This window comes from Schistocerca serialis, chromosome 12 (assembly GCF_023864345.2).
Source record: "Schistocerca serialis cubense isolate TAMUIC-IGC-003099 chromosome 12, iqSchSeri2.2, whole genome shotgun sequence".
Classification (NCBI taxonomy): Eukaryota; Metazoa; Arthropoda; class Insecta; order Orthoptera; family Acrididae; genus Schistocerca; species Schistocerca serialis.
This window is the reverse complement of record NC_064649.1, coordinates 122,794,209-122,805,998: the sequence shown is the minus strand read 5'-3', so window position 1 is coordinate 122,805,998 and position 11,790 is coordinate 122,794,209. Positions and strand designations below refer to the sequence as shown.

Genomic DNA, 11,790 nt, shown 5'->3' with positions numbered 1-11,790 from the left:
GGGGCCCTATTCTGTATCGTTCATACCGATCGGTGTAGTAGGTTAGTCTTGGTAGTGACGTCATTTTCGGTTCTCTATCGAAATGTTCCATTCAGTAAGCTTCTGAAACCTGTTACTGAGAGGTTTTGGATTTCGGTGTGGGCCTGTCATTCGGTGAGCTGTGTTTTATGTACACCGATAATTTGTTATTTTAATCATATTTAGCGGTTTTAGCTTTGAATTTGGTGATTGTGTTACTATAGAATCACCAGAGGAAGCATACGGTTGGAAAGTGAGTTAATAATACACTATTTTCCTTTGTTAGAAATATGGTTAGGTTAGGTTGTTACTGTGAATGATTACATAAAAAAACGTTTTCGGTCAATATTCTCTCAAAATACGTGTTACTTTTATACAAATAAGAGTTTAAAGATCATTAAATATCAAGACATCGTCTCTGCTTACGTATATTACATGAGTGTGAACTGACGTTACTAGTGACTTTCTGTAATTTCTCCCACAGATGGTGTAGTTACAAGGGAACCTCCCCATCGCACCCCCCTCAGATTTAGTTATAAATTGACACAGTGGATAGGCCTTGAAAAACTGAACACAGATCGATCGAGAAAACAGGAAGAAGTTGTGTCGAACTATGAAAAAATAAGTAAAATATACTAACTGATTAGTCCATGAGCAAGATAGGCAACATTATGGACAATTCGAGCTGAGAAGCACCGTGGTCCCGTGGTTAGAATGAGCAGCCCCGGAACAAGAGGTCCTTGGTTCGAGTCTTCCCTCGAGTAAAATTTTAATTTCTTTATTTTCGCAAAGTTACGATCTGTCCGTTCATTCATTGACGTCTCTGTTCACTGTAATAAGTTTAGTGTCTGTGTTTTGCGACCGCACCGCAAAACCGTGCGATTAGTAGACGAAAGAACGTGCCTCTCCAATGGGAACCGAAAACATTTGATCGCAAGGTCATAGGTCAACGGATTCCTCCACAGGAAAACACGTCTGATATGTTCTATACGACACTGGTGACGGCATGTGCGTCACATGAATAGGAATATATCGTCGACCCACCTACCTTGCACACTTGGCGAATGGGTAAAAAGATTCTTCTACCTTGCCCGATTTAGGTTTTCTTGTGGATGTGATCATCACTCCCAAAAAAGTGATGAAAATATAAGAGTTTGTCACATAAACTGCAGCAAATGAATGCAACAGTTTCACAGTCGCACAGTTTTCCCTGTGCCCTGTCAAAACATATGTTTCTTACCTTTTTCAAATGTTTCCATGTGTAGACCGTCAAATTCTGCATATGTCCTAGCAAATCTGAACATGTCCTGGAATTTTGGATAGCGAATTGATTATTTGTGGGTACCTGAACTTTGATAATTGTCTGAAAATAAAAAAATTAGCTTTTCACTCGAGAGAAGACTTAAACCAAGGACCTCTCGTTCCGCAGCTGCTCACGCTAACCACGGGACCACGGCGCTCGTGAGCTCACAGTCTCCTTGATGTTGCTTATCTTGCGCATGGACTACTCAGTTTGTATATTTTGCTTATTTTTTTCATAGTTCCACACAACTTCTTCCTGTTTTCTCGATGGATCTGTGTTCAGTTTTTCAACGCCTATCCCTGTGCCAACTTACAACTAAATCTGAGGGGGGGGGGGGGGGGTGCGATGGGGAGGTTCCCTTGTTAGTAACTATCGAAACGTGTTTACAACTTTCAAGTAACAATGGAAAGCAATTACGTGAAGCCTGATATTGGAAACCTTCCAAACTATCACGCATTTATGACTTAACGCAGCAACGTTTGGCAACGAAGTCAGCCTACGTTCCTCTACGCAATAGTGCAAGAGTGGTTAGCGCGTGGGAATGCGATACGAAAGACACAGGTTCGCACTTAGAAGGATGCAAATTTTCTTTTTCTGTTCATGTATGCAACACTTTTTGATACATTGTTATTTAAGTTAAGATTTTTTCTGAAATATTCGTTATTGCTTACATGTAAGAGTGCACTTCCTCAGTAATGACTTCGTGATTTTTGTGTGTTTACAAACGAAATATGAAATTGGTGTGGGTGAAACAACCGACAGTGACCTTCATATTTTTTTTCTTGTGAGAAATAATTCACCATTTCTTCCGAATATGTAGTGATTTCCGAGTATGCTGTTAGACAGGAATCGAAGACCACAACTTAAATTACTGGGAATGTAACTGGCAGCAGTCGTCGTCATAATCTTGCTTGTCACAAGTATTTATCTGCGATCGAATCCTGAACAACAGTAGACGTAGATGAAAGTTCTCCGCTGTAATACTTTTTGACTGTAACACCATATAGGAAACATTTTCATTCATGAGATGCATGTTATAAGCTTCGACGAACTGCAGGAGTTCTCGAGTTTTTAAGGCCCAAATCGTTGACGTATCATATAGGGAAGTGGGCTACTTAATCAAATGGTTCAAATGGCTCTGAGCACTATGGGACTTAACTTCTAAGGTCATCAGTCCCCCTAGAACTTAGAACTACTTAAACCTAAGTAACCTAAGGACATCACAAACATCCATGCCCGAGGCAGGATTCGAACCTGCGACCGTAGCAGTCGCGCGGTTCCGGACTGAGCGCCTAGAACCGCTAGACCACCGCGGCCGGCGCTACTTAATCATTTAGATCCCTAGCAGCGAGCTATAATCGCATTCTGTTCATCTTCCTATTCTTTGAAACTCTCAGAATCAATTTTTTCGGGTGTTTTTATAAGTGTATTAGTACAATGTGGTGCTACACACTATTCCTAACCCATTTTCTGAAACGTAAAATCCAAGACACGATGTCAGTGTGAATGAGGATAAGAAGACATAATGCAGCATTTACGACAATCTGCACAATACAGTCGAATACGCTATCGTTATTATGCATGCATGGAAACATTCGGTCAGGGAAACTGTAAAAATTTCTATACATTGCAGCTGAGAATAATGGAATTGGATGTACTGCGCCTGATACTGTTACGGAGGAGACAAGAGCGATGAAGGCGGGCACGCCAGCTCGATGGAATGCGGCGTCATGCGTTAAGCTACGTAAACGCAATTTTCGGTACTTGGAAGAATAGCGCGCCTGCGTCGCCTGCTAGCCGCTTTGTTTCGTGGCGCTGTGCGCGCTGCAGTGCGCATGCGCGGATCTGCGGCCGCTTGCTTTTGATTGGCTTGCGCCACGCGAACCGACAACCTCACTTCGGTTCTCTAGACCCGAACGGTATCGCTACCGAAATGCATACTGAATAATGCAGGAGCTCTTATTCGAGTACTAGACCGTTCGGTGCTCTTGAGTACCGAAACGATCAGCACAGCGGCGGAAAGATACAGAACAGGCACCCAGTGTGCTAACCACTGCGCCACCTCAATCGGCAGCTGATTGTGTTCTAGGGCCAATGAACTGTCACAAATGTGACATACTTAGCTTTGCATCTTCTGCTTCGCTCGTGTTGACTGTACAGTTTCCACAAATTTTTTTTTTTTGCTTCAATCTAATTTAAATGTTGTTCACAAACTACGTCACCGTCCAATCTGTGGGGTGACGCGTGAATTGCAATCGCTATTGGGAAGGGTCTCCCTCTACGATTTTTACCCTCCACACTGCCCTCCAATGCTAAATTTGTGATCCCTTGATGCCTCAGAACATGTCCTACCAACCGATCCCTTCTTCTAGTCAAGTTGTGCCACAAACTTCTCTTCTCCCCAATCCTATTCAATACCTCCTCATTAGTTACGTGATCTATCCACCTTATCTTCAGCATTCTTCTGTAGCACCACATTTCGAAAGCTTCTATTCTCTTCTTGTCCAAACTGGTTATCGTCCATGTTTCACTTCCATACATGGCTACACTCCATACAAATACTTTCAGAAACGACTTCCTGACACTTAAATCTATACTCGATGTTAACAAATTTCTCTTCTTCAGAAACGATTTCCTTGCCATTGCCAGTCTACATTTTATATCCTCTCTACTTCGACCATCATCAGTTATTTTACTCCCTAAATTGCAAAACCCCTTTACTACTTTAAGTGTCTCATTTCCTAATCTAATCCCCTCAGCATCACCCGATGGGAGACCAAGAGATGAATATACTAAGCAGATTCAGAAGGATGTAGGTTGCAGTAGGTACTGGGAGATGAAGAAGCTTGCACAGGATAGAGTAGCATGGAGAGCTGCATTAAACCAGTCTCAGGACTGAAGACAACAACAACAACAACATTGGGAAGGGAGGCTTATCAGTGTAACTCTTGCAGCGCTGGTAGCTGCCGTGCCACTGTGGCGCAATGGTTAGTGTATCTGTCTAATAATTGGCAGAGCCCAGTTCGAATCCCAGTGCTGGTACAAACTTTAATTCATTGCTTCAGCCTACGTCATTATCGCAGGTATTTGATAACTGGCGAAAGAACATTTCAGTTTGACATTATGAAAGTAGCTCTTCATATTCATAGACAACATTTGAGAAATTAGATTTCTGGTAAAGAACGTCTCATGGTTACGTTAAGATTTTTAGGAAAAGGCTAACCCTTTTTGTTCTTGCGATATAATACTCGGATGCCACAGTGTGTAATTTTACGTATTGTTCCAGAAACACGTGAACAAATATGTAAGTCACTTAAGGGTATGTTATATAGAGTAACAAATTCATTTATTTCACTTATGTATTTTTTATTGATAACACTTTTATTTCCATGTCACCATAGAAATCTTAGTCCATCTAATTTCTTCATTGCACCATTAAGGGTGCAGACACTTTGAGTACAGCTGATGGCTGCAGTTATTTGTGCCATTCTAATTGCTTATTGCGATTTTTGTATTCAATGTGTTTGATGTTAACACCTATTAAGGACGTCGTATTCTTTGTACACTGAAATTATCAATGCGATAGTAGCCACAAATCGCACACAAAATAAACTTTGAAGTCATTTTACAGGTCAGAGGCAACTCTAGCGAGTCAAACAAGTATATGATATGGAGAACTTTAATCAAAGTTAGGCCCAACTTCTACATCTACATGGTTACTCTGCAATTCCCAGCCACTATGACCAAGCGGTCCTGGGCGCTTCAGTCTGGAACCGCGCCACCGCTGCTGCAAAGGTCTTTGATCAAAGAAATCTTTAATGAATGCACCCCTAGTAGACTGTCGAAGATTTGACCAAAGGTCTTTGATTAAAATTATTTGTCAGAGGTTTGCATTTTTTTTATTTTATTTTATTTTATTTTTTTTTTTTTTTTTGTGGTAGGATCCTATAGGACCAAACTGTTGAGGTCATCGGTCCCTAAGCTTGCGCACTACTTAACGTAACTTAAACTAACTTACGCTAAGGACAAGACACACACACACACACCTGAGGGAGGACGCGACCCTCCAACGGGGGCAGCCGTGCGAACAGTGACAAGGAGCCTGAGAGCGCAAGGCTTTGCCAGAGGTATTTGACTGTGAGCACTGGCCCTACACATGCGACTAACCAACTGCGCCAGCCCTCAGAGTACACGTGTCACCCGGTTGGTCTGCAGGGAGCGCCGCCTGCTGATGAGCGACCAGTCGACCTCGACGGAGACGATCCAGAGCGTGGCCACCACCATCGTGCACGAGATCGTCCACCAGTGGTTCGGCGACCTCGTCAGCCCCGACTGGTGGACCTACCTGTGGCTCAACGAGGGCTTCGCCTCCTACTGGCCCTGCCAGCTGGACCTGGCGCTCGATGTGAGTACCGCTACCACTGCTACGACGTACGCTGGCAGCGAAGCTATTTTGCTGGAGCCGTAGCTGTCAGACCACTTCAGTCAGAGCCTCCGAGTTGTTTCAGTTGTACAGGGGGAGAGGTAATCCGAAGTAGGTAACCTCCCTGGCCCCAGGGTATCATTGCTTCCTACATACAATGTGTCTGAGAACCACTGTTCAGAATTGAATCGAATTGAATTTTGTTTGATCCTCTAGAATTGCACTGTGTACGCCAAGTGTATGTATAATATAATTAATGAACCTGGCAATGATCCGCCATTGCTAAGTACAGGATTATTCTAAATGATGGACCCAATTTCCAAACTTCATATTTATTCAAGGTACAAATCCAAAACGAACAAGCTTTATACCAATGAAGCCCATCCGGTTAGCCAATCGGTCTAACATACAGCTTTCCAGAGTGGGAAGGAGTGCCTGTTCCCCGGCACGAATCCGCCCGACGGACTTGTGTCGAGGTCCGGTGAGCCGGCCAGTCTGTGGATGGCTTTTAGGCGGTTTTTCATCTGCCTCAGCGAATGCGGGCTGGTTCCCCTTATTCCGCTTAGCTACACTATGTCGGCGATTGCTGCACAAGCAAATTCTCCACGTACGCGTACCCCACCATTACTCTACCACGCAAACATAGGGGTTACACTCGTCTGGTGTGAGACGTTCCCTGGGGTGTCCACCATGGGCCGAACCGCACAATAACCCTGGGTTCGGTGTGGGGCGGTGGAGGGGTGAAGTGGACTGCGGTAGCCGTCGTGGGGTTGTGGACCACTGCGGCTGCGGCGGGGACGGAGCCTCTCCGTCATTTCTAGATCCCTGCTTAACATACAATACAATACATACAATACCAATCAAAAGAGGAAGTTACAAAGTTTTTTTCATAATGTTCGAGATCAATTCAATAAATTTAATAATTTCTGATAATTTGTAATTAATTAGTTTTTAATGATTATTTAATAATTAGAGAGGTGATAAATCTTATAAATGTTCAATATGACCACCGTTGGCTGCACGGCAAACATCGACGTGGTAGTCAAACTCACCCCACATACGCGAAACCGTATCTGCTGTTACTGAGTTCAGGGCAGCAGTGATCCGGTTCCACGCATCATTCAGAGTGGTTGTTAGAGACGGTACACGGTACATAACCCCATAAGAAATAGTCGCAGGGTGTGAGATCAGGAGATCTCGGTGGCCAGACGTGCAGAGCCAGGTCGTCAAGTCCCTTGCGATGGATCCAGTGCTGAAGAAGGGAGTCATTCAAAAACCCTCGTACATAACGGTGCCAATGGGGCAGAGCTCCATCCTGTTGGAAAATGAAGTCCTGGGTATCAACCATAAACTGAGGAAACAGCCATTGTTCCAATATATCCAGCTGCGTCATTCCCATTGCAGTTCTTTCCGCAGAGAAAAATGGTCCGTAAACATTTGTGCAGGATACGGCACAGAGTATGCTGATCTTCAGTGAGACTCTTTCGTGTTGTAATGATAAATTTTGATTTCCAAACCCCATCTGCGAACACAGTGTCTGTTGACATTTCCTCTAAGGTGGAACGTCACCTCATCGCTACAAACTGCTTGCTGTAGAAATGCGTCATCCTCCATCTTTGCACATAGCCACAAAATGCGAGACGCTTCTCTTTGTCATTGGGCTTGAGAGCCTGCACAAGTTGTAATCGGTAGAGCTTGTACAGCAAACGCCGTCTCAGAACTTTCCATACAGTTGGCTAGGGTATTCTAAGTTCTCGACTGGCTGGTTAAAAAAAAAAAAGGCTCTGAGCATTATGGGACTTAACATCTGAGGTTATCAGTCCCCTAGAACTTAGAACTACTTAAACATAACTAACCTAAGGACACCACACACATCCATGCCCGAGGCAGGATTTGAACCTGCGTCCGTAGCGGTCGCGCGGTTCCAGACTGAAGCGCCTAGAACCGCTCGGCCAAATCGGCCGGCTCTCGACTGGGACTGCGCACAAAATTTTCTCGAATCCGTCGGACATCATCCTCTGACACACGCGGTCGACCAGTGCTTTTTCCTTTGCACACACTCCCAGTCTGTTTAAATTGCTTAAACCAACGGCTAATGCTTTTGCGGGCTGGTGGTCGAATACCGAATTTGGAACGAAATGATCGCTGCACTGTAATTTGAAACTCACTTTTGGCGAACTCGGGAACGCAGAAAACCCCGTGCTCCCCAGTCGCCATCTCACTCACAACTGACAGTGAAACGGAATAACGGGCCTATTGCCGAGCGAACTCTACCAGCCGCTTCTGAAACCATCACCGCTCTCACGCCGCCGCCCGCCGTAAACTTTGGAACTTCCTCTTTTCATTGGTATGAAGCTTGTTCTCTTTGGATTGGTACTTGAATACATAGGAATTTATGAAAACGGGTCCATCATCTAGAATAATCCCGTATTTATGGGAACTAGATATACGTCCTGATCTCCATTTTGTCCCCTCTCTCTCTGTCCGTCTCCTCCTTACTCCCCTCTGGGTCCATTCCTCCCTCCCCTCTCTGTCTGCTTCCTCTTTCCCCAACTCTCTGACCTTCAGCATTCTCTACTGCCATAGCCAAGAAACATTCATTGGGAACTAAAGTCACTTAAGGAGGGCAGGACGTCAAACGGGCTGACTTGGGCAGGAGAGGCACCACAGGACATTTTAAACTGTCCATACTTTTACAAATAAATTCATAACACTTTGTCAGCAAGACCAGGAATGATTCAGGAATCACACTTATAGCAGCGGAAGTTCAAAAACACAGCAAAATACATTTTCTTACGTCTTAAATTTCATCACTATTTCACTTACTATTGGCTGCATTTGTAGCTATAGATACACATTTTTTCACAAGTAAGAGAGATTCTTCGATGAATTTTTCACCTCATACACACCATACTTACAGGTGTGTGAAACTGCAGAATTTATATAATTTATGAAAAAAATGAATGAGCCATTAATTTTAAAATTCCTGTTCCGAAAAAATTCAAATTTTGTAGTTAATTATCTCAATTTTTACCACAGTTTTTAAAGTTCTGTAAGTATGGTTTGTATGCTGTACAAAATTCATCGAAGAATCTCTCTTACTTATGAAGAAAAGTGTACCTATAGCAACAAATGCAGCCAGTAGTAAGTGAAAAAATGATGAAATTTAACATGTAAAAAAAATGTATTTTGTAATGTTTTTGAACTTACACTGCTATAAGTGTGAATTCTAAATGCTTCCTGGTCATGCTGACAAAGTTTTATGAATTTATTTGGAAAAGTATAGACAGTGGAAATTAAAATGTCCAACCAAAGTGAATTTTTTCTGTAGGAAGAAAAATGTTTCTCTATCTTGCGTGATTTTTTAAAATTATTTTACATGCAAAATAATACAAGAATATGTGCCCATTTTCATAACCTGCATTGTACATTTAGCTTCATTCTATGGACTAAAATAACTAATTACGGAATATTCTCTGTCGTAATAAATAGTAAAATGACCATTCAATAATTACCATCAAAATAACAATATTCAATTATATAGTGGACTATAGCGAACCAACCACATCCTTGTTATTCCCCCCGCGCACTGCTGCATTGGCCTGCTGCTATTTTCATAGTGATGCCCAACAGTTGGCAGCATTTGCACGTAATGAAAAAGTTGAACGTTCACATACGTGTACCTCAGGTTTCCGTTGGGAAAAAATGCGGCTGTTGCAGCTAAGGCACAGTAAAATTTAATGTACGCAAATTGTTGCCAGATAGTCTGAAAGGGTTAAAACGAATGCGTAAATCCGCTGGCACCATTGGTATACGGCATTTCAGAGACACATCTCCAGCTCGTGGATCTGTGAGTATAGTAGCTTTAGCGACATTATTTGTCATAGTTGTAATCTGCAAGTGGGTAGGATTACGAAGTTCAAATTCCATAGCCCGACAGGAGAGGCCGAGGGAGTAGCTGCTGGCTCGTTTCGAAGGTTCTTCAGCAGTTGCCATGCCTTTCTACTGTTTTGTTTCATATCAAGCTGCATCATAAGATCGCGCCATTTTTCTTTCCTTGTAGCTGGTGTGGCTAGTGTCAGGACTTCACCAGTCTGTGGTGTTTCTTCAGAAAATGGGTCATCTTCAAAGAGGTGTTCATATTTATTCATAAGTGGTTTTGTATCTTGCCTAGTCCCAGTATATGGGGTGGTCCAATGATCGTGACCGGGGCAAATAGCTCACGAAATAAGCATCAAACGAAAAAACTACAAAGGACGAAACTCGTCTAGCTTGAAGGGGAAAACCAGATGGCGCTATGGTTGACCCGTTAGATGGCCCTGCCATAGGTCAATCGGATATCAACTGCGTTTTTTTTAAATAGGAACCGCCATTTTTATTACATATTCGTGTAGTACGTAAAGAAATATGAATGTTTTAATTGGACCACTGTTTCGCTTTGTGATAGATGGCGCTGTAATAGTCACAAACATATGGCTCACAATTTTTGATGAACAGTAGGTAACAGGTAGATTTTTTAAATTAAAATACAGAACGTAGGTACGTTTGAACATTTTATTTTGGTTGTACAAATGTGATACATATACCTGTCGGAACTTATCATTTCTGAGAACGCATGCTGTTACAGCGTGATTACCTGTAAATACCACATTAATGCAATAAATGCTCAAAATGATGTCTGTCAACCTCAATGCATTTGGCAATACGTGTAACGAGATTCCTCTCAACGGCGAGTAGTTCACCTCCCGTAATGTTCGCACATGCACTGACAATGCGCTGACGCATGTTGTCAGGCGTTGTCGGTGGATCACGATAGCAAATATCCTTCAACTTTCCCCACAGAAAGAAATCCTGGGACGTCAGATCCGGTGAATGTCCGGGCCACGGTATGGTGCTTCGACGACCAATCCACCTGTCATGAAATATGCTATTCGATACCGCTTCAACCACACGCGAGCTATGTGCCGTACATCCTTCATGTTGGATTCTGTCATGCAGTGAAACATCTTGTAGTAACATCGGTGGAACGTTTCTTAGGAAATCGGCATGCATTGCACCATTTCGATTACCATCGATAAAATGGGGGCCAATTATCCTTCCTTCCATAATGCTGCACCATACATTAACCCGCCAAGGTCACTAATGTTCCACTTGTCGCAGCCATCGCGGATTTTCCGTTGCCCAATAGTCCATATTACGGCGGTTTACGTTACCGTTGTTGATGAATGACGCTTCGCCGCTAAATAGAACGCGTGCAAAAAATCTGTCATCGTCCCGTCATTTCTCTTGTGCCCAATGGCAGAACTGTACACGACGTTCAAAGTCGTCGCCATGTAATTCCTGGTGCATAGAAATATGGTACGGGTGCAATCGATGTTGTTGTAGCATTCTCAACACCGACGTTTTTGAGATTCCGGATTCTCGCGCAATTTGTCTGTTACTGATGTGCGGATTAGCCGCGACAGCAGCTAAAACACCTACTTGGGCATCATCATTTGTTGCAGGTCGTGGTTGACGTTTCACATGTGGCTGAACACTTCCTGTTTCCTTAAATAACGTAACTATCCGGCGGACGGTCCGGACACTTGGATGATGTCGTCCAGGATACCGAGCAGCATACATAGCACACGCCCGTTGGGCATTTGGATCACAATAGCCATACATCAACACGATATCGACCTTTTCCGCAATCGGTAAACGGTCCAGTTTAACACGGGTAATGTATCACGAAGCAAATACCGTCCGCACTAGCGGAATGTTACGTGATACCATGTACTTATACGTTTGTGACTGTTACAGCGCCATCTATCACAAAGCGAAAAAAGTTGTCCAATTAAAACATTCATATTTCTTTACGTACTACACGAATATGTAATAAAAATGGCGGTTCCTATTTTAAAAAACGCAGTTGATATCCGTTTGACCTATGGCAGCACTATCTAGCGGGCCAACAATAGCGCCATCTGGTTTCCCCCTTCAAGCTAGACGAGTTTCGTCCTTTGTAGTTTTTTTCGTTTGATGCTTATTTCGTGAGATATTTGTCCCG

At 43.2% G+C, this 11,790-nt stretch overlaps 1 protein-coding gene across 1 annotated transcript in view; it reads left to right on the top strand.

Moving 5' to 3' along the window:
* The first annotated feature begins 5,477 nt into the window (after nt 1–5,477).
* Nucleotides 5,478–11,790, top strand: part of LOC126427989 (aminopeptidase N-like) — a 126,880-nt gene continuing 120,567 nt past the window's right edge. Inside the window, exon 1 of the mRNA XM_050089874.1 lies at nt 5,478–5,726. Within this exon, the coding sequence (XP_049945831.1) occupies nt 5,478–5,726 (249 nt within the window). The remainder of the gene's footprint in view (nt 5,727–11,790) is intronic.